The 25,164-nt window shown below is 42.3% G+C and overlaps 1 protein-coding gene across 1 annotated transcript; it reads right to left on the reverse strand.

The window, feature by feature from the left end:
• Positions 1-6,757: 6,757 nt before the first annotated feature.
• LOC136992654 (sentrin-specific protease 2-like) lies at positions 6,758-24,385 on the reverse strand. The gene is made up of 16 exons (XM_067302209.1): positions 24,229-24,385; positions 22,392-22,525; positions 21,284-21,359; positions 20,651-20,729; positions 19,585-19,729; positions 18,645-18,748; positions 16,731-16,828; positions 15,430-15,487; positions 13,636-13,699; positions 12,787-12,936; positions 11,271-11,402; positions 10,691-10,894; positions 10,501-10,580; positions 8,838-8,922; positions 7,975-8,070; positions 6,758-7,421 (listed from the first exon to the last, which is right to left on the reverse strand). The coding sequence occupies exons 1-16, from the start codon at positions 24,383-24,385 to the stop codon at positions 7,359-7,361; spliced, it is 1,725 nt and encodes a 574-aa protein (XP_067158310.1). The 3' UTR covers positions 6,758-7,358.
• Between the last annotated feature and the right edge of the window lie 779 nt (positions 24,386-25,164).

The raw sequence follows: 25,164 nt of genomic DNA on the forward strand, positions 1-25,164 counted from the left end.
GCTATCAGGATGTCATTCAGCAATGAGATGAGCAAGTGTAGTGCAGGTAATATCTAAGTGTAGGTCTGAAGAACAAATGTCTCTTTGGGATAACTCAGTAGGCTTCTCGGTAAGATAAACTAGTCTGTGCACAGCTTGGTGAACATGGCCTGCCCAGTACCGGAATCTGTTTAAGACTAATATGGGTGTCTCCACACAGTATTTCAGAGAGCAGCGTACCCCTGTGGAAGTGGAATAAAATGTACTGTCAGGTGCTGGTACAGATGCACAGGGTTTTGGACTGTGGCCTGCCGGATAAAGTGATGTTGCAGGATCATGTTCAGTTGCTTATTGCCTCTATGCTGGAGGGACTGCCTCCGTACATCTGCCAAATGAAGTGCTTGTGTGAATTCTTCCTGCTCTGTTCCAGTCAGACGGAGCTAGATTAGTTTAAACATGGTGTTTCCCCTTTCTTACTTCTTTTTGCCTTTAGGTTAGACTCCAGAATTGGAGTAGTATTAGAGGTCTTTCAGTTCCCCATTTACCATTGCAGAGGAAAGATTGTCCTTTAGCTGGTTTGTGAGCAGCTTATTCTAATGCTTGTATAAATAGACACAACAGGCTGTTTCTGTGCTCTCCCGTATCTGTAACACAGGATGGAATAGTCACTGTAATATAGGTGACACCTAACTGGAGACAAGGTGGTTCTCCTCCTCAGCTCTGGCAAAAGGATGCTGATTTTTGGACATATCCCCTCTGTCATGTGTTTAAAATTCCAGCCCTGACCCTGTCTTACCTCCTCCAACATAGACTTGGCTGTGTCTCAGTCCGTCAAGGAACTATCACTATCTGCAAGTCGCTGTGGGAACATTCAGCTCTTATGGTGCTGCTCCTTGCCTGAGGAACTGTTCCACATCTTCTGGAAAAGCTGTTAAGCTGGCTTGTCTGCATTGTGGGCCACCAGCTGGTTCAGTGTGTGCTTTCAAACTAATCAGCTTAATCCATCACAAAATCAGGTTCTCCAAAGAGAACCATCACAAAGGCAATCTGTCATATTTTGTCCTTAGATGAGATTATTTCTTCATTTTCCCTGGATTCCCTAAGGACTTGAGGAAGGTTTCAGCTCTTTATTGACTTTAGGGCCCAGTAGTTCAATGCTGTGCTTTAAGTAGCCTTTCCTGTTTGCTTCAGTTCTTGCCTTGTAGTGGGGTATTGTCATTTCTGAGCTTGACCCTGCAGTTTTCTCATCTATCAAAGTAGCATTTTTCTTTTCAAAACAAAACCAACCAAAGAAAGAGCCCCACTGTGCTAGTGGCATAAGAGTTTGTGAAACAAGAGAATGCTTTCCAAGTCCTCCTTGTACTTCCCCCTAAACATAGGACGCTCAGGCATTAGGTGAAAGGAGCAGAATGAAACTCCCTTGAAAAGCTCGCCTGGACACAGACAGCTAAACACGCAGACTCCTAAACTAGAGTATAAACCTTGTTAGGAGATAACAGCTTTGGTGCCTGCAGCTTGGTTAAAAGGCACCTGTGTGCCCAGAGTACCAGGTTGCCCAGAGAGGTTGTGGAGTTTCCATCCTTGGAGATAGTCAGAAGCCATCTGGACAGAGTGCTGGGCAACCTGCTCTAGGTGACTGTGCTTGAGCAGGGGCGTTGGACCAGCTGATCTCTAAAGGTCCCTTCTCACCTCAACTGTTCTGTGATTCTGTGTGGCTTTGGCTGTTGAAAGCCTCATTTTGTGAGATACCATGAGGAAATTACATATGTACCTTTAAGTCTCTCCTCTGTATGCAAGGTCATCTCACAGGTTCCAGCTTTTCAGCTGTTGCTTGGTTCCCTACATCCACGTAAGATGCTTTGAGTTACCCAAGAACATCCTGTGGAGAGAAATAGTCTCCCAAATCTTTTGGGCTTTCTGGCCCAAAGACCCTATGTGCAAACAGCTGCATGTTGGATCTGGGCCTCCCTTCTAATTCTAGCTGGTCAATGGGCTCTTGGAGCTGATCAGCTTCCACTTTCCTTTGTGTTGCTTGAAAGTACACGTAAGGCCTGTGATGCAGAATGAGTAATACTGTATTCCCTGGCTGCCTCCATGGGTTTGGAGATCTGCTTTTCATCCTGGTTTGCACGTTTCTGCTGCTGCCATCTGCCGTGTGACTGGGTCCTTACTCACAGGAAGTACGTGAAGGGCTCAGACACAGCAAATGTGGGTCAAACAGAAATCTTTAAAGCACTGGTGAGCACAGGTCTCCCCAGAGCTGAGTCACTCAGGACAGGAGTGAAATCATTGCTGAGTGTAGACTGTCTGGGACTTGGAAAGGTGGGGACAGAAGAGGATTCAAACTTGGAGACTGATGTTCTTTTTCTGATCTCCTGTGTATCATTCCCCAGGCTACAGTCTGGGAAAAAAATTTGTTCAGTATGTTTTGACAAAACAATAAGGAGTGACAAGTGACCTGTTCTGCTTTGCTGTTTTGAGACGATACAGCCATGGTACTAAGGACTGCCTTCCCCAGAGGCCACACCTTGGGTGGGAGCATGGTCCCTGGAGACAGATGCAGGGTAGGGAAGAGGCTTGGATCTGTGTGTTGTTACAGACCTTGCTGCTGGACAAGTCAGCTGAACCAGAATTTTCACGGGCTCATTTTAATTCTCTTTGGTACTCAACTTGATGCCCAGATGCAGATCTGCCAGTGGTGAATGAGGGAAAGATGGAGAAATGCTCCCTTCTCAGCAGGTGGCTGGGGCCCCTGCTGCCTTTGCACTAACAGTTTCACACAAGAGAAGTTCAGGCCCCATTTTTGCCCCTTTCTCTGGTTGGAGTTGGCCCTTTTAACAACACCAGTCCCTGGAGGTGGGCTCCTCTCTGCTGCTATTAAGACCAAGCTTTTGGTTAGCTAGAGAAGCAGCTATGGGATCCCGTAGGGACACTTGGGGCTTACAGCTACATAATCATAATTAGTGATCCCCATTAATAAATGCAGCAGTGCCATGCTATCGTTTTGGCTTTGCTGGCCACGTTGGCTAGTTCAGTGCAACGCGAGGCAGCTTAATGGTGGTGACATCTCTCGGTGGGTGTGCAAAGTTGTTTCTGGCAATGCCTGTAAACACCTCCCACCACCACCCTCCTCCAAAGAAGAGCCCGAAAGCCCATTTTGGGCAGCTCTCCAATGCTAGTTTTGGCATGTTTGAAGCAGTCCTATGGTGGGACGGGGAAGGTTTGGGCCCAGCACCACTTCATCGGGCTCTTGAGACCAGAAACAAAGCTTCTGCCTCCTGCTTGCCGGAGATGGTGGCTTAAGCACCCTTCCCAGCAGACCTTGGTGGAAAGGGGCTGTAAGGTGGCCTGGAGGGGACCCAGAGCCAAGCTGCCAGGCCAGCAGGTTCCTGCCTGGGGCCTGCCCCTGCTCATGTTGCCCATACACGGTGACAGAGCCAGGCCTTTGTGGAGGACATGTCCCACCACTGGGCCTCCCCACCACCTTGCTTCTGCGGCTGGCTCACCCGCTGAGTCGCGGTGGTGTTGGAATGTTGCCACTGGGTTTGCTCCTCAAGAAAAGGCAAAAAAACCAGCCCCCCGCCTCCCAGTCCCCATCGCCCTTGCGGCCCAAGCAGAACAGGTCCCAGCACCGTGCCTGCAACAGAGGCAGGGTGAGCTGGGCGGCCGTGTGAAACCACCTGGTACCGTCACGGCAGCCCATGCTGGGAACTACCCCCACCCTGCGCTGGGCTCAGCTTGTACCCACGCAAGGAACTTGAAAGAAAGCAACGGATAGCAAGCTCAGGCTCTTGTTAGCTGGATATATTTCTTTTTTTTTTTTTTCTTTTTTTTTTTTCGGTGGTGGTGGTTTTTCACAGAACACTGTTTGCAGTAGAGAAAAAAACTGGCATTGCAGTCTGTCGTTACAACGTTGGTATGGTCACGTAACCCAGGACGCGTTTGGCCTTCAGCACAGAAACCTCGACCGGCACGTGCCACAGCAGGGCTCAGGTGGTCTGCTCCGGTCCGCAGTTGGTTTTCGTTGTTTTTGTTGTTCTTTTTCTTTTTTACCTTTTACGTATGTGAATTTTTCTTTTCTTTTTTTAAACATTTCTCAAGCTTTCTCCGAAGGAATGGCCACTGGCTCTCAGCTAGCAGAAGGAGACTACAGAAGAGCTCTTGGACACGTGGGATGGTTTCCTTCTCCCGCCTCGCAGCTGACTTGGTCTAGATAGTTTTCCAACTCGTTTTTATTAAAAAAATAAAAAAATGCTGCAACTATCAGTTTTACAAGGCATACAAAATCTCTAAAAGGGAAACACAAGCGCAAGGTGCTGAGGTACGAAAACCTGAGGTAGTTTTTGTGTGTGTATGTGTGTGGGTTTTTCTTCTTTCTTTTAAAAAATTTTTGCTAGTTTTTCAAGCCCTGGGCCAGCAACCTCTTGTAAATGTGTTACTCCCTCCCCTTTCCCCCTTCTCTCTCCCCAACATTTAAAAAGGGATCCTTCCCGAAATGCCAAGTCCCTAGGGGCAGCCCCTCGGCCAGGCAAGGCAGGGGCCCTCCCAGGTTACCTGGTTTGGGGGGGGGGGGACAAGGACACCGTTTTTTTTTTTCAGGTTGGTTTGTGTGTGTTTGCTGTTTTTTTGCAAAAAAATGCTGGCTAAGTACCATGGGGTCGGGCTGGTGATAACCAAAGGAGAAGTTGTGGCTGAGCGGGTCTGTCGTTTGCTTTCTGCAGGGCGGTAGTGAGAGCACTGCTTTGTCCGGTGGGGAGGGAGAGAGACAGACAGACAGACAGACAGAGCGGGGGAACGGGGCAGATGCAAAACCCAGTTTGGACTCTGTGAAGCTAAGAGGAAAGGGCATGGGAAAAAGAGGGAAAGAGAGAGAGAGAGAGAGAGAGATTCCTCTTAAAAGAGACGGTATCCCTTCTGTTGGCTTATACAGGCAATCCCCATAGCGCACTGAGGGTGTTGCTCTTCTCAAAGCCCTTAAGAAATTGCCACTTTTTAACGCTCACTCAATCTTTTTTTTCTGCTGGCAATCCTAAATCTCTGGTGTACTGTGCATCAGAGAACCAATGGACCAGCTTCTTTCCTTAAAAGTCTAGAAAAGCCTGCTTTTTTTTCTAAAAACAAACGCCCCCCTCCCCCAAGATCCCAACCACCCCCCCTTTGAAATTAAAAAAAAAACTAAAAAAATCTTAAAAAAATTAAAAATCGGCGTTAGTTTTAGTTATTGATATATTAATTCTAAAATATATTAACGCTGCGAATGCTGCAGGGGGCACTGCAGCCCCCGTGCTGTAAAATCTCCTCCTCTAGTTCCATGCACGCAGGTACAAAGAGCAGTTCCAAAAAGTTGTCAAGGAATTGGTTTTAGAGGAGAGAAAAACGAAGAAAAAAAAAAAGGATCTCTACCTATGTTAGTCCAACTAAAGGGATAGCGTCGGTAGTAAATAGAGTAAGGTGACAGCTGGGGGATTGACAGAGTCTGCAGCGCCCTCGGGCAAGCAGCCCAGCGCTGAGGCATCTTCAGTGTCAATGGGTGGGAAAACCCTAAGGACAAAATATGACAGATTGCCTTTGTGATGGTTCTCTTTGGAGAACCTGATTTTGTGATGGATTAAGCTGATTAGTTTGAAAGCACACACTGAACCAGCTGGTGGCCCACAATGCAGACAAGCCAGCTTAACAGCTTTTCCAGAAGATGTGGAACAGTTCCTCAGGCAAGGAGCAGCACCATAAGAGCTGAATGTTCCCACAGCGACTTGCAGATAGTGATAGTTCCTTGACGGACTGAGACACAGCCAAGTCTATGTTGGAGGAGGTAAGACAGGGTCAGGGCTGGAATTTTAAACACATGACAGAGGGGATATGTCCAAAAATCAGCATCCTTTTGCCAGAGCTGAGGAGGAGAACCACCTTGTCTCCAGTTAGGTGTCACCTATATTACAGTGACTGTTCCATCCTGTGTTACAGATACGGGAGAGCACAGAAACAGCCTGTTGTGTCTATTTATACAAGCATTAGAATAAGCTGCTCACAAACCAGCTAAAGGACAATCTTTCCTCTGCAATGGTAAATGGGGAACTGAAAGACCTCTAATACTACTCCAATTCTGGAGTCTAACCTAAAGGCAAAAAGAAGTAAGAAAGGGGAAACACCATGTTTAAACTAATCTAGCTCCGTCTGACTGGAACAGAGCAGGAAGAATTCACACAAGCACTTCATTTGGCAGATGTACGGAGGCAGTCCCTCCAGCATAGAGGCAATAAGCAACTGAACATGATCCTGCAACATCACTTTATCCGGCAGGCCACAGTCCAAAACCCTGTGCATCTGTACCAGCACCTGACAGTACATTTTATTCCACTTCCACAGGGGTACGCTGCTCTCTGAAATACTGTGTGGAGACACCCATATTAGTCTTAAACAGATTCCGGTACTGGGCAGGCCATGTTCACCAAGCTGTGCACAGACTAGTTTATCTTACCGAGAAGCCTACTGAGTTATCCCAAAGAGACATTTGTTCTTCAGACCTACACTTAGATATTACCTGCACTACACTTGCTCATCTCATTGCTGAATGACATCCTGATAGCCCCGTTAGGATTTTGTGACAGATGATTAGAGGCTTTTGTGCTCTGATATTCATCCTGGCTAGCCTTCTTCATTGTAGATTATAAATGAGCTAGAAACCAGTTTGCTATGTCAAACTTTTTTCAATTAAGAAAATCCCTCCACTTCTTTACCAGGTAGAGTTTCATTCCAATAAGGCTCTTTTATATAAGTTAAATATTTATTTTAATAAACAAAAGAAATAAATACTTCTCTTTTCACATTAGATATTTCCTTGGAGACGCACAAAAAAATAAAACAAACCCCAACTATGGGGGCTTCACTATGGATTTGTTACAAATCAAAGATTGTAAATGCTTTCTTCTTATGGTCATCACAAATCCAGTTTTAGGAATCAAGTAGATCGTGGATATTCCAGAAACAGAAGAAAACTCTCCTTGAGGAAACAGTAGCTAAGCACGTTGTCCTTATGGAGATTAGCTTTGGTAATAGAATCATTACCACCAGAGATAAAAGTCCCATTTGTCCGTAATCTGGCCCACGTGTGCTGCAAGGTAGGAGCAGAGGTTCACATAGCATCCGTTCTTAACCATTCCTTGGGCAAGGACACAGCAGTCTTTGTCTTGCACTTATGGTGCACTAGCTGATTTCAAAGAGAGTTGCCGTCTCCAAAATTTGGAAAAAAAAATTAACCACTACTTTATAGCCTAAAGAGGAAAATTTGTGTGCCTTTTGAAATAAGGCATTAGAAAAATAATTAAAACGAGAGTTAGTCACCACACGGTGATCACAGTGTTACTCTAATAGTGCATGTCTCACAGCAGCTGCTGATGGATTATTTCCCACACCATCTTCCTGCGGAAGTAAGGCATGTTATTCTGAAAAGAAAAAAACCCAAAAACATTAAATATGAAGTCACAGTTGAAAGAGGCAGAAATACGTATAAGCATCCAGCTGTTAATTCCTTAATGCGACAAAGTTCATTTTAAGAACAGTCAACACCTGCCACTTCAGATGCAGCACTGGTTTGCCCCACCCCCCTACTAAATGTTTGCAAGACATGACAACCCAACAAAACCAGATTTGCTTCACTAACAGCTTACAAGTCCTTTCATAAAAGCTCACTGCATTTGAAAACAACTACTGTTTTAGCTGGTCAAAGGGTTGAACACATTTCTCCAAAACATACAAAGGCCAGGTATGTTACAAAGCTATTATCTGCAGTACCTTGCCCAAGAGGAATTTCACAGGTTCTGCTAGGAAGCAGATAGTAGAAATAAAGACAGAATACAACTCTACCCTCTTCCAGCCCTCGTATTACATACCAAAAATGAAGCCTCTGAGACTTCACAGTTAACAGCTATGCAACTTCCCCACCAGTTCTTTTACTTGTGTGAGAAATCTAAAATTTGCTTTATGAGCTTCACTCACCTGTGTGAAAGTGATCGGTTTGTCTCTGGAGATGTAATCTGCATATTTGCACATAAAAACCCCACAGTCGCTTCCATTAAGTTGTTGGGGAATTTCCTAACGAACACAAAAAAAGGGAGAATTTTCCTCTGTCTTCAAAGAAAGGCAATTTGGAAGTAGCATACAGTACTCAATACAGATAATACACTAACCAGACACTTGCGAACCTGCTTTTATTATCCATTGATCACTCCTAGCACACACAAGGAATATACTCAATTAGCCACACAACATCACTTCCCTCTGCTTCCTTTGCTTAGATGTTAAAATCCAAGTTTTTGGCAGGCCAACAGCGGATAGCAGCCTTCATTCCTGCAAGGCGTCTTGAGGTTTGCACAGTGCTCAGTGCAACTAAGCCTTTGTTCTTTAAATTGAGTCTTTAGCTACTACCTGTCACTGTTAGATTTGTTGAGAAACATCAACCCTTTGCTATGTTACATGCCAGGATTTGCACTCCACGTAAGAATTAAAGGCCCAAATGCAAAACTGATTTTAGGAGCTTACATTCTCCAACAAAATATGACTTGTGAAACTAGGGCAAAAGCCAGATTCACCTCATGGGGCAGGGGATGTTCTCTGTGGTTTTTTTAAATCTATGACTAACTAAAAAAATAAAATAAAAAGTTTTCAGCCAGCAAGGAGAGGTACTGCTTAAGATTCCATTCCAGCACGGTTTCCTGATCCACTTGCAGTCCGAGGCGGTACATTAAGAACAAGAGAGGGTTATGGGCATTCTCTAAAGGCTTAGACTTATTAGTATATGTTAGGACCTTCATGATGAGGAGTTACAGTTCACATTTCAAATCCAAATAGTGCTCACATACATGTGACTCCATACTGCGAAGAATCCACTCTGAAAGAGACAGCTCCAGATTTCTTTTTTCCTTGCTTTCTTCTTGCAGGTATCGGCTGTTTGAAACAAAACAAAACCACTCTTCACCTCCATATTTAGGCCAACAAAAAAGAGCTGCAGAAGCATCAAAGGATACTGAACGGCTGGATAGTAAAATGTCAGAGGATATTCACTGCAGCTGAAGCAAGGCATTTGGAGGAAAACCCCAAATCTTAACTTTACATACACGGTGACAGGCTGTGAGCTAACGGCTGTCGGTCAGGAACGAGATCCAATGATTCCAACAGAGACTTCCATAAAAGCATAAGCTTATTGCTCAGCAGAGATCAAGCAAAGCAAATAAAACGTTATCAGAAAGGCAAGAGAAAAACCAAGCCCTTCCAGTATGCCTTTCCATGGCGTGCCTTCATCCCACATACCTCGTGCCCTTCTGGAAGAACAAATACAAAGGCTATTATGCTAGCACCTCTGGCTGAGGAAGTTCCCAGGCCACAGGTTGCTGGAAGAATACGCTGAGGAAAAAATCATTATGCAGCCCTATTCTTAAACGCTTTCCCAGGCATCTGCTGTTAACTGCCGTCCAAGACGGTACTGGGCTAAAACAACATTTGGGTTGATCCAGTGGGGCTACTCTTATGTGCTTGGTCTATAAAGTTGTTGGACTAAGGGTTTTTACTACTTCTGCATTGGTGGCAGACACATCTAGGGATGCTGGCTTACACACAGTTATAATGGTAAAAAATCTGTACATACAAACCTATACATACAAAAAACTGTGTCCACAATGTTTGAGATTCATGTTATGCCAGCCGATACATCTAGAAATGTTTCCTACAAGACATCTATCTTGAACTGGAATCTCAGAAGTCTGAATGACACACAGTAACAGCACGAGGGTAGTCTGCTGGAGTAAGCCAGAGGGTGGTTTTGTTTAAAACATCAAACCAGAAGCGTGGAGGCACAGAAGAACTGAGGAGAAGGACGTTACAAGCTCACTACAGTAAAAAGGATGAACATAAGAAGCGTGAGGAAAAAAAAAAATTGTCTCAAGGCAAGAAGAGAAAGGAAGAGCTAAGCAATAAAGAGTTGCATAGCTCATCATAAAAAGGAGTGGTTATGCCATAGGATGCTAACATTACTGAGCTATAGTAATTTGAAAGGTCTTAAAGAGTGGGGTGCATGAAAGAACTGAAACACTCTTGCAAGAATGCAATGCCTTCCATAGACATCACATACATCACATTTCCTCTGCCAGTCAGGCTGTATTTTGAAACATTTCCCTGAAATTCTTCCCCCTAGTCAACAGCCCACCTTCACTGACTGCTAACAAAGTTAGTTTATTTGTGCCACAGGCCTATTATACCTTTGGCAGTGAAGCTTTGGCTGAGAATATATTGTGAAGTTGGCAGAATCCAGACATCTGAGAGCCTGGAGAGAAGGGCAAGACTAGATAAGTGACTGATGTTACAATTCATATACAACTTGTAGCAAGTGAATCAGAAAGATTTCTGGTTTGTATCTATGAGAAAAGCAAGAACATCTAGTCACGTGTTAAAGGGAGAAATCTAAGAAAACAAACAAACAAAACATTTCTCATGGTTCAAAACCAAAGCAGTGACCAAGCAGCTACTTACATCAAAGTTTCACAAATCTTGTCACCCTTTTGTCCCACCGAGTCGAAGTATTTGATGCTCTTCCTTCTGACATCTATAACCTGTTATTAGAACATGATTAAGTTAGACACAGCACAAACTTGTGCTAAGTGACATTTCTTGCTTGTTTTTTCTCCTCATCCAGTTCTAAAGAAAAGCCAATTTGACTCACCGCTAGTGCCCAGTGCACTCTTAAGTGAATGGGCACTAAGATGAGGTCCTGTTTGAACAGATCCACACCTCTGGTCCATCTTTTTACTGCTTTGTAGCCCCCAGAAATTAGCTTGGGATAGAAGAAAGTACTAAAAGCATAAAGCGCTGGATATCTTTCTTTCTTATTTCTTTCCACCAGAAGATTCATGTAGAAATTAATGATCTGTATAATAAAGAGCAAACTTTACATGAAAAACAGGACACTGGCTCACCAAATGAAAAAATACAGCAGCGCTTATCTGCTGCCCACCATTAAGTATGCAGCTGAGACATTTGCACTTAGGTTACTTTTGCAGCTTGATATAAGCACCTCTCACCCACTCCAACTAACCTAGACAAAAATTTGATTAAATTCTAAGAGCTATGCAGTAGAAGAAATAAAGGTGCTTCCAGTAATATGGGGTTCTTAAAGGCCTAAAAATCGCAACCCTACAGATACTTCTGGGATGTGCAGAATGAAAAGAAAACTTATAGACACTCAAGGTGTATTTTAAAATATATACTGAACTAGAAAACCTCTGTGTTGCAACAAGTTTTACCTCATCATTTAGCCAGTGAAGGTTCCTTAGTGTGTGGATGTCCTCACGGGTGACCTTTAGTTTGAAGGCACTGCTCATGGTCTCATTGGGCTCACCTTCGTTAAATGCAGCAGTGACCTCTCTCTCCATGGCCTGAAACAAATGGCAAATGGCTCAGAAAGGTTCTGAGCATGCTAACCTGTAGACAGCATTCAAATTCAAGCCTGTTAAAGCCTGTCAAGTTAGGTTCAGGTGACAGAATAACCCTGGAGCTTGGAAACAGCAACAGTGTTTCAGATCAGAGGATTAGTGGCTTTGTCAGCTTTTTACTGAGTTATGAATGGCAGTTGTTTCAGAGTCCTAGCTTTGAAGCTCAGGTTGTTTCAATTTGCTTTCACAACGGAAGCTGATATAAAACATGCAGAGCAGCAAGCACAATAAAGCAGCTGAAGAACGAGCAGAAATACAGCAAACACCTCTTCTCTCACATAAAGCTGGAGCCCTTGCAACACTGATGCTTATGCCAACCACAACAGGCATTCTCCACACCAAAGCAGGTAAGACAGGAGCCTGAAAAAACCTGAAGGTGGTGAGCTTCAAAGGGAATGGAAGCGACAGCAAAAAGGGAAACCAAGGTAACTACACCAGAGTCATGCAATTAGAAGTCTGCGTTGTGCATCTGACTGGTTGCAACATGGATGCCTGCATCTAAGTTTGCGTAGGGAATGCAAATAAATCACTGGGCCTGTTAGTATAAAATACTCCGATCTGCAATAGCATCTCCTTGACTGAATCTGAGATAGCAAAATGAGAAAAACACCTTTTTTTCCCCTTGTATTGAAGCATTACTTTGCAGACTTTGGTAAAACTTTGATTTGCTAGTCCCTTGCATGTCAGTTGTCAACGGGCCAAAAAGGAAGAGCTCAGTTAGATCAGCAGGACTGTAACTCCAAAGAATAAAAGCAGCCTAAGTTCATACGAGGAAGGGAACTAGAACTTCCAAGCCCTGTTGGATATAGTTAGTAAGTTAACTCCTATGATCCCTGTTATACACAGTGCAACCATGGCCAGTGCACGTGTGACTGAGGTCCTGAGGACATGTGCAAGATGCTCAGGTTCCCCATAAGTAATGCAACATTGTGGATCAGCAAAGCTTACTCTTCAGGACCTATTTGCACGGCAGGACAGGTTAAGAGGCAAAGACAGTAAAACAGCATGGACTAGTCAAGCAAACAAATGTGTGTTAAATATGGTCCTTGGTAGACTGTTTTTAAACCTGGACCTGTTGCTGGCCTGCTCACAGAAGTCCCACAAACCCTTATGTTAGCACAACTTAAGGAGTTGCGGACCATACTAAGCCTTTAAAACCAGCTTTATTGCTGACCCTGGCATTATGAAGTCACGGCTACAGAAACTTAGTAACAGGTTAAATACAAGCCCTTAAGACTTCAAAAAGCCTTAAGAACCACCGGTAACAGATAGAGTCACTCATGGCTGTTTCAAAGCTTTCTGCTTTGAGCAAACAGAACTATGGTACCTCTGTGAGTGGAGAAAGACCTTCTACTCTTTTTTCTGAGCTTGGGAATTTCTTCTCTTCCACATCAAGGGCAGATGACTTTCTGGACAAAACAGGAGCCAGACGTAATCTAAACGACACTTCTTCTGAGATTTCAGCCCCACGCTGTCTCTGTTAGACAAAAGGACATCAAGCTAGCAAACAAATACAGATTTGCTTGGCTTGGGAATAATGCAGAATGTCTTGCTCATGTATAAAAATGGAAGGATATTTTTTACATGCTTCCAAACAGCAAACTCCAAAGTTAGTTTTACTGATACTACATTGAAACTACATCCAAAATTTAATAGAGTCAAGACAGCCAGAAGGTTGGTTTGATTTGAACTAACATTAAGAAGCTCAGAAAGCCTCCCTATGTAAGTATCAAGTTGAGACTGAGATTAATCTTTCTTATTTCCATGGATAAACTTTTATTTCCGATTTCAATCCTGATCAGAGATGAAAGTCAGAGATGTACCTCCTATCTCTCAAAACAAGAGGAGGCTAAAGATGATGTAGACTAGTACTGCAGGTCAGCTAAGCTTGTGCACTACAGGCTTTGAAGTTTTACCCAAAAGAAAAGAGGAAAAAACAAAAACAGTATAGTGCAGTGCGCTCATAATAGTTCAGAAATAAGTTTCCTGCTGCCATTAATTTTTTGTGAAAGCACTATTCACTGAATAATCCTCCCCCCTTCCCTGGGGAAAAAAACACTGGAATAAGTACATAACTTACCTAGCAACATATGTAAGGATAGAGTGCAGAAATTCATGATCGAAAACACTCAGTCATATTTTATAAATAATGAACTACTAAATAACACAAGCTTACCCCTGCACTGGCCTGTTTCACTGGTCTTCCCTGTTCATGAGAATTTTCTGCCGCTGTGTAGTACCTGAGAGAAGGAAAGAAAGAAAGGAGTTGTTTCCAGTGTTGTCGCATTTAATTCTGCAGAACCCATCTTCTGGTTAAGAAATGCTTTTTGCAGAGCTGAATCTGACTATAACCTCAGTGGCACACATGAACAAGAGAAGACATTATCTCAACTTCCAGCACCATTCTTTTGGAGCAGCAAAAGTAGGATAGAAGAAAGAGCTGGGAGCCTTTCCAACTTTTTTCCCATCAGTATATGCAAGATTCCTTTTGTTTCTCTATCAGTTTCATTATTTGGAAAACAAGGAAGCAACCAACACCACCTCTATAACGTGCTTTGGGATATACTGGTGAGAAATACTGCAAGCCAGGCGTTATACTGCAAGGTATAACATAAGTATTTGCAACTGTACTTGCATCCAAGTATAGTTAGCTTACTGAAACTAAGACCAGCACATTCAGTTAAAAATGGACAGCTAGAAGATGTTTACTTGCCTTTTATAGGCTAGTCAAGAGAGTGACTATCCCCATTTGGAAAGGATTATCATTAAAACAACGCGGACTCTGAAGAGCAAGCAAATACACAGACATTAAAGTTGTCCGTTTACAGGTCCCTTTTCCTCCAAAAACAAGCATTTGCATTGTCCTCGAAGATTCCCCCTTTCCAGGGGGAAGGCCTACAACAGACTCTCATGGTATCCCACACTCATTGTGCTTTAAAGGCATTCAATCCAGCATGGTAAGAGTAGATATCGCAAGCCTTGCCGAATGACTTCAGTTAGTAGCTAAATCTGCAAAAAAGGCAAGAAAATGTTCCTTTTACTTGAACCCATCATATTCTCAGTTATTTTGTTTCCTTCTCTCCCTTGAGTTTAGAGGAACTGCTGACAGTTTGAGCACAGGAACAGTGCTGCACAGCTGAATGTAGCGCTAGCTTTTAAAGCAGGGAGAATAATAGGGCCAGAATCAGCCAGAAAAAGCAGGACTGCCACAGCTAAGTCTCTCTGTTCCCACCTCCACTTTCTCCCCTTTTTGTTTAAGGAACGGTCACTGCAAAAAGATGTGTAGATCAGACTGCCATAGAAAATCTCTCCCAGTGACTGTACTTACTGCAGCCAAAACCAGTTTTCCTGCAACAACACAAAGCCAACTGAACTCATACTGCCTCCTGCTCAGATGACTAATGCAAAGGAGTTCACTCAAAGTCTCTCTCAAACAGACAACCCAACTGCACGCTTCCTTTTCAGTCTCATATTCAAACCCAAAGCATCCTGTAAGTTACAGAAACTGCCTCAGTCCCACTAGGCTTTACAAGGTTCCTCATCCTGATGCTTAGGATACTAGCTTCAAAGTGAAAGAAGGGAAAAGTCGACTTGGTAATGGTTAGGCAGAAAGACACCTGCAAGGGATGAAGATGGCTACATTCCCTGCAAATGCAAGGACAGCTTGGCAATGCCACCACTTCCATCCTCTGCTGACTCTCTTCCCCTAGCAAAGGACTTGGCATAATCAGCAAACTCCACACCAGCACAGGCCCTGTTGGTCAAACAGATGGGCTTAGCATGGGAGCTGCACTTGCGATGCAACTGGCTTGTGAACAATTCCAGACTCACAAGGTAGCTCCTCCTGTTCCACAACCCTGAGACAGGAAATACAATTTTTTTCCTTCTGGACACTACTCGAGGCAGAAACACACACACACACAGAGCCAAAAGAAGCAAGAACCATGATTAAAAGCCATGCTTAATGTACCTGATCATATCATTTTTCTGCAACCACTGTGGGCCACAAGCATCAGCACATTTGATACCTGCACAGAAAGATGGGAAAGCATTAGCAGAGAAACAAAAAGGCTATTTTTAATTGCAAGGAGACAAACATGGTTCTCAGTTTATGGGTGATAACACAAAAAACTTCTAATAATGACCGGATGGTTAGAAAGTTTGAACTCTGGCAAACACACCTCTTGAATGTCATGTGCAAGTTTATGAGAACTGAAGCAGGAAATGTACTAAGTTTTAAAGCCTAGACTGCATACTTGAAAAAAATTTAGTGATTTTTACAATAACTGCACACAGCCCCCAGCTCAGAAGCATAGACTGTCACTTTGCACCACAAAGCAAGCTTTCCCCAAATTTTAGTACCAACTCAGAGATAATTTCAAAACCCATACAATTGTGTAATAAAGTCACAGATGTGTACAAAGAACTGATGAACTATTAAGTAACAAATAATAGGAAAAAAACCCTGATTGGGACAGTATTAAATGTATATACATGAACACATGACATTATAACAGTGCTGGGTACAAAAGAAAATAGTTTATCAGCAAACCAGTCTAACCAGCCCACTCTGCAGGAGACAACTAAGGTCACCGTAAGTAGTTATATATCTTCAGTATGCTAGAGAAGATAGATAAAAGAAACTAACTTTATATAAACAATGGTATTGTGCCCATCCAGAAAAGATGTAATTAGCTTGTTTGGTCTGGAAGCTCTGCTACCAGGAGAATGGTCAACTACAGCATTAAAAAGGGATTAAAGAGTAACATATAATCCCATCTCTAAGCTAAATAAAAGGCACCTAAGGGTGCACAATTAATTTATTATACTCTACTACCACAAACAGCCGGATACTAAAAAGTTTACTACTGTGCAAGTGTAGAGTTATGTCTACACCATCATTAACACGGTATTGGCTCTCAGGCGCAATTTTAACAAACCTTCTCACGCCAACAAAAGACTTACAAAGCCACTTCAGCTAGTAAGTGTGTGTGTGTGCGTGTGTGCGTGTGTGCGTGTGTGTGTGTGTGTGTGTGTGTATTTTTTTCTTTCCTTCCAGAAAGAGCTTGTTTCGTTTTAAGAACTGACATAAGCTATACCAGCATAAATGCTCTAACCCACCTAGAGTTCCTTATAAAGGGACACAGCTTGACAATACAGTAGTACCAACAAATCTTTTTAGTATAGACTACCTTCAAGACTTAAGGAAATGCCCTGCTTGATTAAGTCTACCTACGAAATGGAACAGATATGAATCACAGGGATACTCACTGGTTTTTAGTGTCATACACTGGTAGATGTCTTCTCCACGCCTTTGTTCTTCCAGATGACTTGCAGACGTCACTGGTTCCTTCGAGGAGGCTTGAGCACTTTGATGCAGCAAGAAACGCAAGAGAAAAATAAGAATTTCTATACATACGGTGTTTGCTATCGGTGCATACCAATACACTAAAAAGAATACAGTTTATTTCTACATGATTGTCTACACTACAGAGTTGGAGACTATAAATTAAGGAAATAGAAGCTTGTAAAATAAAATTAGGTTGTTCAGTCCATTAACAGAAACGTGCATCTCCCACACTGGTTTCATCACAAAATGCAAAAGGCATTCTGTTAACAGGCAGTTTACAGTCAAAAGCCTGGTTACTTTCAAATCACACACACTGAAGATACAGGAGTCAAATTTTCTGACAATGACAGGAACTATCTGCTATGGCTACGTCTACTTTAGAAAGCAGTACGGCTCAAAAGGAATGGATCTGCAAGGGAAACAGTTGACATTGAGAACACAATGTCCACAACATACACATTTCAGGGATGTTTTACTTGAGCCTAGCTCTACGAGGACTTCAGGGACTAAATGCCTACTCACAGTTGGAGTGCATTAGATGCACTCAATAAGAACCCCTTCTGGTTTAGCTTCATCTGAAAGAAACCTATTTCACATGCTCCAAGAATGCTCTGCGATATGAACCAAAGCACAGAAGTCGATGATTGAGATATCAGATGCCAGAAACCGGGTCTTGATCCGCCCTAAAATGCTAATGCAGGTGCACCAAGAATGATTTGAAACACTGTTTTCCACATCATTTTCAATCACCAGAATGTTTAAATGTGCTGTGCTGTTTTGATCTGAAGTCACGCGTTTACATGTTTTCTAGCTGTGAACCACCAAATGGAGATTTGGGCTTTTTCTGAGCTTATGGGAACAATCCAGGTCTTGGAGCATTTAAGAGAAACTACAAGAAGGGACGGCATTTTCTACCATCTTACTATGTAGAAAGGCATGCTGGAATTTAGCACTATCTTGGCATCAGCATTTTACAACAACTAGTCCCCCTTCTGCACAGCTTTGAAATATAACTATTCCACCAAGAGAGGTGTTTTTATTATTACTATTATTTATTTATTTATTTATTTTTACACACACTGGCATAGTTAATTTAGCGTCCTGACACTGACACAGCTATAAAGATACCAATATACTTATAACTGGTATATAAGAATCAAAAGTACCCACAAGATTCCTTTTTTGGCTGCTTCAAGCCCTGGGATTCTACATGCAGGACAGCGATGGCATTTTGTGTACTGCAAAAAGAGACCTTCCTACTCAAGTGCGTGAGAAGGATTTGCAGGGTAGGGGGGACGCAGGGACAGAAATCTGGCATTTCCTGGGTTTAAGTTAAGCTTCACATTCTCAAATAAAACAGGACTCCTGACCAAGAAAAAACTCAACAATTCCAAATGAGAGGAAGATAACTTCTAGTATAAAAATCCAGGGCACTGACTGTAGCACCATTAAAAAGAATGTACGCTACTAGGAACGCTTACCTAAACTAGATACTGTCTTAATGCAGATACAATAAAGGAGTATCGGAACCAGAAATACACTCATACCAACTAACAAATCTTCACCTTTAGAATATACCTTCTTAGAATATTCATGCTTCAGCTTGGGGGCCGGGAGGGAAGGGTTTTTTTTTTTATTGTTTTGTTTTAAAGGCCATAAAATACTTCTAACCTTAAGCAACACTGTGGCATATTACAAAACAGTTTGCCCCAACACCTGCTCTGGGACACTATCCAGAATCCTGAGACTGCAAAAGATGAATTCCCTCCCCCTTCCCATTTATAGCAGCTACAAAGTTGCTACTAAAAAGTTAGCGTTCTTTTTTCTATAATTACTTGCAGAAGTTTGTAGATTGAGGAATTGGGCAGCTTCTAGGATACTTTTCCTTTACTAGTTTCAAGAGTCCTTTGCATTTCTCCTTTTCACCTCTCTGGACATCCTAGCAGAAGGGGGGAAAAAACAAAACAAAACAAAAACACACATTATAACCACTGCATATGAAGCAACACAATACTTGTAATAGAAAATTGGTACAGACTGCACAGGTGTTCCCAGAATCCTGGCGGTCTCCAGTTTTATTTTAGCAGGAATTCCCACACCCTCATTCCTCTTTAGGTGTGGTCTGCACTTCTTGCATAATAATTCTGGTTAGCACGCACTCCTGTCAATACACACAACTACCACGTTGCTGTGAGTCCCCAAGGTGATATCTTAACCATATTCCACAGTTCCTCCAATACTTCTTCAATATAAGCTAGGTTTATCAAATATTTTCCAACAGTTGCTTCAGATACTGGGAGGAAAGGACAGGGCAGGGCTTCTCAGTCCTTCAACTAAGTACCATCAGCAATTGTGCCATTTTTACCTGCACCATCCATTTAAGGTTGCTACGTAAAGACAGCACTTGAGTTAGGTTAAGGACAAAATACTGAAACAAGAATTCTAGTCAACCCTGCAACAAAAATATACTCAGGGACAAGGCAGTACAGTTTAACTGCTAAGTGAAACTGCCTAGGGTTCCTCCCCCAGCACATCACTTCCACAAGAACGGGTTAAAATTCAGTCTTTTGGCAACCCAAGGACTGCTCTATTTCAAGATCTGATGCACACAACGGCAAATAAAACATTATACACTGACTTTCAGAAGCGTCCCTTCAATTTCATTCGCTATATCCATTGCACTGAATGTTACAAAATTCACTTCAGCGAAGATACAGTTCTGTTGCAACTATTAAGTTACTCGATTTCAAAAGACACCTTTCTCATCAAGCTTACCTCTTCAGCCGTACAAAAAGGCCTCCCCGTTTTGCCAGATTCTGATGTTGTGGATTCTAGCATAGTGTGCTCCCTAATGGGTGGCCTCAGCGTTAAGGCGTCTTCTAGAGTTGGTTTGATCCGGTGTTTGCCATTCCTGCTTGCGCTAAAAATACCAATGGCAAAAGAAATAATAACATTCAAGTAAGCATCTCCCAATTCAAGTTGCACCAACGACCACTTTGTAAAGCATGCACATTGATTATGATGGAGACAGACATGAGATGTTTGTGACTTTCAGGTAAGACTTGCTATCATCAAATACTCAGTGGGAAAGCATGAGAAGTTCTGCACAGGAAAAATTCTCCAAGCAAACTGCTACTCTCAGGGTCATTTCCACAGCAGTCCATGCCCTGAGTCATTACAGAAGATCAAAGATCCATGCAGGTGTGTTATTCATGTCATCAGAACTTCAGGTGTTCTAAAAGCCAGCACGCTGAAGCATAGCTGCTGCTTTTCTCGTCATGGTAATCCCAAGCTGGGACACACACAAGACTACCAATCTAATTTTGAGACCGGGAGGCAAACAGTAAATGTGTGAAATCACATCCTGACCCATTCCTTCCCTCTTCCAACTATTTCTAACTCTGAGGTAAGCGTACAAGCAATGCTTCAGCATCACCCAAACAATAAGCAGAAACAAATGCAAAGTCAAGATCACCTCTCTTATTAAATCACGAACTATTTTATGCTCAACATCATGCACTTAGCAGCAACTTATTTTTTCCTGTCAGACTATTTAGAAGCTTCTGACAAGTTTCCCTGGTCCCAACCTCTTCTTTTCAAGTTCCACACTTTCACCTACCACAGACCATTAATCTGGATTTAAACAAAAAGTTTAAACTTTGTTGGAAATAAAGTAGCTGGAGACCTCCTTGTAGCATTGCAGCTTGAAGGAGTTCCAGAACACCGTGGAAAAAGGTAGGTGGACAGATATAAATGTCATGCAACACACAGAAAGTTCGAGAACAAAAGTGAAAGACAACAAACTTTTCAGAGAAGTCAAAGAAAACCAAAGGATTTTTACCTCAAGCAAGGGATTGTCTTATGAGAAAGGGACAATGCTGCTTTATTCAAGCGAGTATTGCTTCCACAAGGCATTTTGTCTATAAAAGAAGAGCACGAGCCACCAGTAAATACAAAAGGAAACTAAAGTTTTATGAATTTACAACGAAGAGCTTCACCAAAAATGAGTTCTTTTCATTTTCTCTGTTACATCATAATACTATTTGCACTAGGTTACTATGTTTACAGTAATTTCAGGTTTTCACGCTGGCAGCTAAAGAAATTTGTGGACACAAACTACTGTCAGCCTCAACTTGAAATAAAAAAGGATTATCAGAATCTACGATCTGAAATTAATGCAATTTACTTCAGGCAAGCCAGCAGCAGACATATCAGAACTGCAGGACAGCATCCGACACAGCTCTTGCACTTAATACTGAGATGACAAGACAAATGTCTGGCCCAAAAATCAGAAGCAATGCAAAGATGCAGGAAAGAAAACAGACTTCGTGCTAAAGCACTCCTAGATTTTACCTGCTATTGCATCTACCAATGTTAGTACCGCAAAACCAGTACATAAACCTCAGGGTGGTGTCACACGATACACAAGGTAGGGTAAAAAAGGAGCAAGTAAATAACTTGATGTCAGCCTTACCAACTTGTAGCATTTCTAAATCTTGTGCACAACCTGCTGGTCTATTAGACAAATTGTCAGAAGCAGTGGACTGAGTCTTGAGTAAAAACAGAAAAGGTAACTGTGTGAGTATAGCATGAACACAAATCCAAGCAAACACATAATCCTCCTGAAATTTAAGGTCAAGTGTATTATGATTCAGAGACTATAATTTACTGATTCAGATCACAGCAGAATGCAGATCTCTACAGGTCCTCTGACAAGTACACTTCAATTTTTTAATATAGTATCTCATGTATGCAGTGATTTTGTACACATTACAGAAGGGATTTTCACTTAAAACCGTTTTATATCCAGTTCTATGCAGTATTTTGTTCTAACTGAAAACTTCTGGATCATGAAAGTTTAGTGTGTTAAAACTGCATGTCATTCTTCAGAGAAAAATTGAACAAATCTCAAGTACATTAAAACAATGTGAGCCTATCACTAAGTTATATCACTGTCAGTGCCTAAACATTCTGAAGTATGATAGATTAGTCCTTGAAAAATAAATTTTGTACAAATAAACCAGTTAGAGACTCCCTCAAGAGCCAATCGTTAGAATGTGACAGTTTCTTATTCTTCTTATCCTAGTGGGGCAATAAATAACAATGCACCTTTGAAACCAAACTATAAAATCAAGCAGTTCAAGAACCACTTTCACAGAACCAAAGTCCTACAGGAATCTACTCATGGACTGGTAGATAATGCACCTATCAGAAAGAGGTTTTCCAGAGGAAAGCATGCAGTTTTTCTTTGCAAGGTAATATATCTTGACTCTTTAACTACGAGCTTGAAAAAAAACCACGCAATGCCTGCAAACACACTAAGGCTATAAACTTGAACTACTGTAAAGCATCTGGAAGACAGCAAACGTTTAGCTCCTGAATTACAAGTGCTAGAGTAGAGTATTGAAACTTGAATGATGCAAACCCAGCACACAAGAGCTGCCTGTTATAAATGGAAAAGAAGAACCTAGCGCTGTGCAGCCTTAGAACACGTCCAACTTTAAGATGCACTAGGGAAAGCAGCTCATCTTGCATGCATTCACTCAATATCATAACTACCTATTTTCAAAAACCTTGCTAACCTCTTCTGCAGACTCTGCGCTTGGAGCTGCATTGCTGACCGAAGCCTTCCGGTGTTTATCTGCTGCCTTGGCTGGAAACTTCACCACAGCAGGAACTTTTTCAACTCTCTCTTTAGGCTTACGGACGGCATAATCTAGAAAACCAAGAAAGGCCATACAAGAACGTGATTAAAAAGGGGATTACAGCTTTAATATAAATAGAAATCCACCTCCTTAAAATGAGTTCTAGTGCTCCAGGTAGGATTAAGTTACACACCTTACTGTCAACAGCAGCTGGTGGTGAGTTTTGGACCAGTCAGCTCACCTAGCAGGTCTTCAGAACCGGGGCTCAAAGACTAACCTAGGAGCCTGCAGCCAGATTTTTAAGGACACCCTGCTTTTGGGAACATTCAGTGTTTCTAGAAAAGCAGCACATGGTACAATTTCTATTCTTCACCCCCTCCATACACGCCTGTACTCCTACAGTTTGCTACGTGTTGCTCTTGACTAATTGAGAAAAGCCGTTCACTAAGGTCTAGAAACCAAAGCTACCCAAGCCTTTTCTTTTCAGCATTCAAAAAGCAGAAACATGCAACCCCTCAGACAGTATTTCCAAACGTTAGCAAGCCAAGATTGTCTAATAAAGGACTGTGTTAGAGATTAAATGATATTACACAACAGCATTTGTTTGAAGTTAAGAGAATGACATCGAAGTAGACGAGGGCATAGATGGTACCAGGTTCCTAGAAGCAGATTCGGCCTACTTACTAAGACTCGCAAATTGTTCCTACTGAGGGTTGGTCATGCTGCTAAAAGGAGGAGCGAGACATCAGTTTGACATATTCTCAACTGTTTTACGCTCTGAAGTCTGAAAAGTGCATTTACAGTTCAGCAGTCTCTACCATTAAATGAGAGGCAGCATCCTTTGACAAGCAGTAACTGAGAAACTCTCCTCTTGGAACTTGTGCTAGTAAAAGTCCCAAAGCCTAAAGAGCATCGCTTTCTCCCTCTCTTTCAGTAAACACTGTCAAGGGGAATATTCCATCTCAAATCGTGACCAATGTGGCTGGTATCTAGAGGTACTAACATGGCTGCAGGCGGCTGCACAGTTTTCCTCCTGAACACTGTAATCACTTTGCAGAGGGGGTATCACAAAGTCTCACTGAGGAGAGCAGCAATACCACTCCATCACTCTCGGCCGCTGCTGTTTTCTCCTACGCCTAACCCCTGCTGCATCTCCACCCTTTACGCAGCTCTCCTACCTTTTCCAAATTCACATGCCAAACTTTTCAGACTCAGACTGAACTCAGACTAGTGTCTTCTGTTTTCAGTTCAGAAGTTTTTTCTAAAACTCACTAGCTGGCTACAATCAGAAACATCATTTTTCTCTGCCTGCCATCAGTTTAAAAGAACTTTCCTTAATATCCCAGATTCAAAATGGTTTCTCAAAATACAAAAGATAGAGGTATTTTGAACTAACAGAGGTATAGCATCATGAATACAGATAGGGAGCACACAACTTTGCTCTAAAAATGCTCTCTGCTGCTCAAACGTACGCACGCATGCATAGCCAGAAACCACCAAATGCAGTCCACAACGCTCTACTGATCTGGGATATCTCCTAACGGCTGTGGAAGTATTGTACCCTGCCGTACTCAGTCAACACAGATAACACCACATTTAGGGCTAGGCCCCATGACGCACCCTCAGGCCCCTGCTACAGAGATGATCACAAGGAGAAAGGAACGGCTTGGAAAGTCGATTTCAATAACAGTGATTAAGTACAAAAGCCAGAGTTTTCCAAGATGCATGAAACCTAAGAAAAAGACATATTAATTACTTCTATAATGTGTAATACCTGATTTTCGCTTTTTGGCTGGAGTCTGGTCAGGATCTTCCACAGGTGACTGAACGCTGAGGAAAGAACATGCAGAACAGTGTTTTGCAACCACAGACAAGCTTCTAAGAGACTGAGTTCCCTTCACAGGGCCCAAACTTTCAAAATTAGCTTTCATGTCCCAAAGTTGTCCCCTCCAACCACCTCTGGGATCATGTCAGACAGAAACACATGAAGGTCTCTTCAACTGCAGTTACTGCCACTGCTGCAGCATCTCTCATCAATATACCACACATCTCTCTCAGGCAACAGACCACTCACAGGCAGCTACTTCTCCCACTAGAGCATCTTCAGCCTCTTTCTCACGTGTTCCATTAACGTCTCCTTACATCATCATCCAATGTTTTATTTTTGTTACTAGGAACAAAAATACTACTGAGCTTAAGATGTAAAGTTTATCCTTAGAAAAGGGGCATACTAAAGATTACCAAGCCATCTAAGGTCATATGTAAACATATATATCACTACATTAAGTGAGCTGCAAAAAAAGAAAAGTCTAAGGACAACAAAATGTTTCCTTTTAAACTGTTATGCTCCCAAACACAAGCTGGTACCACCACTAATGGACTATCTTCCTTTTGTATCGGGTGCACAAAAAGTTCTTCAAACATAGCTGATATCCTTAACTGCACCTTTCATATAACACAGATGACATTTGCTATTGATAGGCTAATAAAGGTAGGCAGAAAATACTGGGGGGGAGGTGTTAAATGCAAGTCTGATATTTCAGAAGATAAAACCGAAGAGGATAAAACACATCTGTGTCCTCCTGCTCAATTTTTTAGCAAGAGCTAAGTTTCATTCTGAGCTGGTCTTCAATGAAAACTTTCCAGCATTAGTCTTGCAGCAGAGCTAAAGTATAATTCATCCTTCTCAATGCTACATTCTGAGGTAGGT

The sequence above is a fragment of the Apteryx mantelli genome, chromosome 9 (genome assembly GCF_036417845.1).
Source record: "Apteryx mantelli isolate bAptMan1 chromosome 9, bAptMan1.hap1, whole genome shotgun sequence".
Lineage (NCBI taxonomy): Eukaryota > Metazoa > Chordata > Aves > Apterygiformes > Apterygidae > Apteryx > Apteryx mantelli.